At 52.8% G+C, this 5,101-nt stretch overlaps 1 protein-coding gene across 1 annotated transcript; it reads right to left on the reverse strand.

Moving 5' to 3' along the window:
* Window positions 1-2,836: 2,836 nt before the first annotated feature.
* On the reverse strand, window positions 2,837-4,667 carry LOC125545319 (nematode resistance protein-like HSPRO1). Its single transcript, XM_048709218.1, has one exon. The coding sequence runs from the start codon at window positions 4,530-4,532 to the stop codon at window positions 3,129-3,131; it is 1,404 nt and encodes a 467-aa protein (XP_048565175.1). The 5' UTR covers window positions 4,533-4,667; the 3' UTR covers window positions 2,837-3,128.
* Between the last annotated feature and the right edge of the window lie 434 nt (window positions 4,668-5,101).

Raw genomic sequence — 5,101 nt, forward strand, 5'->3', positions numbered from 1 at the left:
TACCAGGACCATTCTGTTGCATAAGATTACAATCAACTACAGATTCTTCACAAGTCGAACGAGTTGAAGGGCTTCCAAGTGGTTCTGCGACCAAAATTCTTCTGGACATATTCTCAGAGGTCATGAGCTCTTGGAGTTATTCTATATTAGGTGCAAAACCTGGAATGTTGACGAGGTATAAATTCGCATGTGTTTTGAATTGTTCTGGAGCAGAGCTACTGCATGATCGTTATATTCAAGTTTGGGTTAAATTCCTTTTTGTTGGACAACTTATTCAGTGTGACTTTAAGATGAACCATTGGAGAATTGCTTGGATACTAGACTGGGATGTATATGAACATGCTGATATGAAATTGAGGGAATTATGGCTCACGAAAATGGACCAGGAGATCTGCTATTGTATTGGCGATGTTACTGCTTGGTACTTGTCCTTTACATGATTCAGACCCACTAATGCATATTTTGTTGAGCATAAGATACAAATTCTCGGAGGAATTGAGAAATGGCTATCATATAATCAATATGTGCAGCCAACTGCTGAAATTTTTGAGGCTTCTCCTTGGCATGTGTTTTATGTTTCTGGAAGTTTCTTGCAAGTGAATGCTACAGGTTTAGCCCAACATTTGTTTCCTTGGGCTAACCTACAGGAAGGTGGCACTAGCGAGGCTGAAGCCATGGCCTTCTTGAAAATGCTTCTCCTGGGAAGAAAAGATCAGCTGACTACTTCATTATATGCAGCTATTGAACTTCGCGGAAGTGAACAATTTCCTTGCGTCATTGCTTGGTGGAGTTGCTGCACTACTAGCTCCATGTGTAAGGTGCAGTGGGTGATTCTTACCTATACAAATTTAAGGACTGGAGGTGATCTGTGCAAGTGGAAGCAACTACTAATGTTCATGTTTGCTGCAAGGGGTGGCACTGTTCTGATTCTGGCATGTGATCCTGACAACTTTCCAATGAAAATAATGGTCGACCTCTCTGCTCCGGAACTGAACCAACGAGGTCATGCACTGATGCAATGGAAGATCCCATGGTTCCAAGCACTGCTCGAAGAGTGCTCTCCTGTGATCTATTGCTTGAAGATTGAGGTCAGAAGCTCAGTTGTCCGTACCATTTCTCTGTTGCACTTGCCTTGGGACCCTGGTGGTCTTACTCATCGTCGGCCTGGGATCAAGCCAAACTTCATGGGGATCGTTCAGTGGGTGCGAGGATGGTGGATTTTTGTTGTGCTGATATGTTGTTGTAGCCACTACTTTGACGGTGCATTATACCTTGACCAAGTCTGTGCCGACCAAGACTGCCACCTACATGTCTTGGTCGACCAAGTTCCTATTGGTCATGACGATGACTACATTGTCACAAGATTGAGTCAGTGGCCTACAATTGGTCGACAAGGTGATTTGTGTCTAATTCTGGTTCCTGATGTGCTCATGTTACAAGACCTACAACTGGCTTGGGATCTAGATGAGAAGGTCCTTGATTGGGTTCAGTTTGCAATGCAAGTTCCTTGGGATCCCGGTGGTTCGACATGGAGTCGGCTTGAGGGCAAGCCGAAACTTATGGAGGGGGGATTGTCAGCGACCTTGCTATGGGCCGGCCCTATTCACATCGATCTGGCCCAGAAGATGGATGGCCTCCAACTACAAAAGGCACACGGGTGCCCACGGAAGAGGGGCTTGGAACAGAAGGCTTCGGCCTGGCCTGGCTTGGCTGGCGATCTCTCTCTCTCTCGCCCGTGACCTTCCTCCTCCCTCCTCTGTTCCTTCTCTAAATCCTAAAATTCTCATGTAATTTCCACATCTGTAACTGAATCCTTGTTGATTGAGTGGAACTAGTAGAGAGATCCCAACAATTTACTTTGGTGCTCTCCGAACTGCATACAACTGCCACAGACGATGTGCCTCGAACATGAGCGGGCCACCAGTTTGTGTGGGTTGATGTATTCCTCCTGAGCTTTCTGCGGGTGTTTCTGCCTTGCGTTTCAAGAGAATAACATAAAGTAGAGGAGTCTGCAGTTCGGCCCATACAAAATGCGCATGGTAGAAAACAAAGATATAGTGGGCCTATTTGGTTGGCCTACAAATTTGCCTGGACGTGCCAAAACAAGGGACCTCCTATATGACGCTAAGTGCGTCTAAATGCCCAGCAAACGCACAAGGACGACGCGACTGGTCCGGCACATTGATGCTGGGGTTGCATCAACTTGAACGATCTTAGCAGATGATATTTCTTGGACTTTGCTACATCAGATTTCTGCCATGGCAAATCGAATGTTTCTCATGTCATTTATAGTTGTCGCGAGGATGATAAATGTCTTAAATACATTTTTTAGACGCAACCTTTTCCTGAAATTGGGGACTTGTTTAAGAACATATATGTTCTTTCGAAATTGTGAGCATTTTTAAAAATGTATGAGAATTTTCTGAAATACTAGAACTTTCTAAAATTTTACAAACATTTTTTAAGAATACTTGAACAAAATAGGAACTACAAATAAAAACTGAAAGAAACACAGTAAATGACAAAATAGGAAAAAAAAATGAAAAAAACTTGATTAAGACCTTGTAGAAGGTTCTAAAACCAGATTCCTCTAGGGGCTAAGAAAACTGGAAGTTGTCGCCATACATGATTTGTAATTGACATGCTCCACCATAGAGTGGGGTTTTTGCTTGTGATGATGCATGAAAGTGGACGTTTGCGTCATTCGCTTGGGAGGGTGCATAAGAGCGAAGGGGGATTCGCAGGCGGGATTGTACGCACCAAGGAGTGTTCCCTCAAAACCATTCAGAGATAATGTTCACTTACGGAACAGTTCTCTTCATCGACCAACCATATCTGACAAAAATGTATTTACATTAAACGAACCGCAAATGAAATTACATCAGGCTACTTGATCTAATTGAATGTCTCTCCGTTAAATACTCTGTAATAGGACACTAGAACAGATGGCATCACAAGTCACAACACACACATGTATGAGTATATGTACTCATCTATCACCACTGAAATGAATCACTGTAGGATTGCAGGCTGGGGATCATAGGTAACTTCTAAGCCTGCAAAATCACGGGTCGTCGGCGTGGCAAGTGGCAACCCATCTAGCCGCGGTATTTCGGCGTTTCAAACCTTCAGCTGCGCCCTGACGGAACAGAGGCGGCGGCCATGTGCTGAACCCAGTAGTCGGCCAAGAACGTCTTGGCGGCGTCGAGGCTGGGGAAGTAGGGCGGCTCCAGGAACATCTGCGACAGCGGGTCCGTCCCCTCCGCCGGCACGAACAGCGCCCGGTTGCCCGACGCCTCCGCCGTGCCACACACCGCCGCCACGACCTGCCGGTACGCGAAGAAGAACCTCCGCACGGCCGCCTCCACGGCCTGGAAAGCCTGCAGCAGCTCGATCTTGCCGGCTTCCTCGCCCTCGCCGCGCCTCCGGCCGTGGTACAGCCTCATGGCCGCCTCCTGCACCCTCGGCCCGCCATTGGGGTCCGCCTCCACGCCGATCACCCACGGCACCAGCTTCTTGATGTCCCTCGTGGCGTTCGCGGCGTGCAGCAGCGCTCTGGACCGGAAGCAGAAGGACGCGTCGGTGCCGTCCGGCGCCGGCCGTATCGCGAGCTGGCTTTTGAGCCGCAGGAAGTCGTCCGGGTCCATGAGCAGGTGCAGGTCCTCGATGTCGGCGAGCAGCTTCCAGATCCGCTCCAGGATCCAGCAGTCGCTCGCCGCCGCCTCCCAGTCCTTCGCTTCGATCCGGCTGTTCAGGCGGGTGAGAAGCTGAGACGCAGCGCACAGCCAGGACTCAAGAATCTGGTGGATGGTGAACAGCGCCTCGTTCTCCCGGTTGCGGTAGCCGGTCTTGGCCTCCGGCGCCACCCTGGGCTTGAGGGCGTGCAGCTCGTGCGGCTGCACGACGCGGTCGTACTCCAGCACCGGCTTGCCGGCGAGGTTGGGCTCGCCGAGGCCGAGGGAGAAGGCGCAGCCCTGCATCTGGCTCTCGATGGCGTACTTGATCTTGGCCGCCAGGGTCTCGGACTTGTCCCACGCGGCGAGGCGCGGGAGCAAGCTGGCCTCACTGGCATGGCACACCACCGCAGCCGCGCTCCCCGGCAGCTGCCACACCTCCGAGGCACTCCGCTCCCGGGGGAGCACGCCCTCGGACGCGCTGAGCTCGGCCAGCGGCGCGCCGCGGTCCCCCTCGCAGAGCGCGGCCACCACCTCCACCTCCCGCGCGGCGAGCAACTCGAGCCGCCGCGCCAGCTCGCGGCGGCTGGCGTAGCCCCGCGGGTCGGAGAGCGCGACGGAGACGAAGCGGAAGGTGATCTCCAGCGCCTGCAGCGCGGGCTTGACCAGGCCCTCGTCGGGCCAGCCCGGGCAGCACGCGGCCTTCCACAGCCTCGACAGCTCCGGCAGCCGCAGGTACTGCTCGTACGCCTCGGCCGCCGAGCTGTCCTGCACCTTCAGCACGACCGACGCCGCCGGCGCGCGCCGCTTGTCGTCCGGCCGCACGGGCGAGAGCGGGGACAGCTTGGTCGTCGCCATTTTCTTTCAGCTCCTCAACTCTCGGGTTAACTGACAACCTCTCGTTTGAAATCTCTACCGCTCCTTGCTCGAAACAGAAACTTCGTTGCTTGTTTCTTGCTATCGGGTCGGGTGTGGCCTCGAGGATTAGAAGGCGAGGCTGCTTATATACTGCTCGTGGGCGTATAGATAGGGAGGAGCGGAGCTGAGGTAGCGCGTGGCGTGTGGACCGCGGCGCGGGGTGGTTTGAAAACGAAGTCTCTCAAACCGCGGGGGTGGGCGCACGCAGAAAGCCATTGAAATTAGGGAAGCGCGGAGGAAGAAAAGGCGCTCCGAGCTTATCCGGAGGGAGGGAGGGAGGCGTGGGCTGGCGGGCTGTCATCAGCTGTGATGCGCGATGCGATGCGGTTTTGTGCCGTCCGAGTCGTCGTGAACCGTGGTGTTTTCTTGCGTTCCGGCAGCGCACGTCGCTGTACCTCGTGGAACGCGGCCGTCTCTATCTATCCGCCGCTGCCCATCCATCCATCCATCCTGGGCCGGCACGAGGTTCGCCGTGAAAGATGTTGGGATTATCACTTTTTTATTATATA

Source organism: Triticum urartu, chromosome 3 (genome assembly GCF_003073215.2).
Source record: "Triticum urartu cultivar G1812 chromosome 3, Tu2.1, whole genome shotgun sequence".
Lineage (NCBI taxonomy): Eukaryota > Viridiplantae > Streptophyta > Magnoliopsida > Poales > Poaceae > Triticum > Triticum urartu.

Coding starts and splice junctions, on each gene's coding strand:
- LOC125545319 (XM_048709218.1), bottom strand. CDS start 4,532: ATGGCGACGACCAAGCTGTCCCCGCTCTCGCCCGTGCGGCCGGACGAC.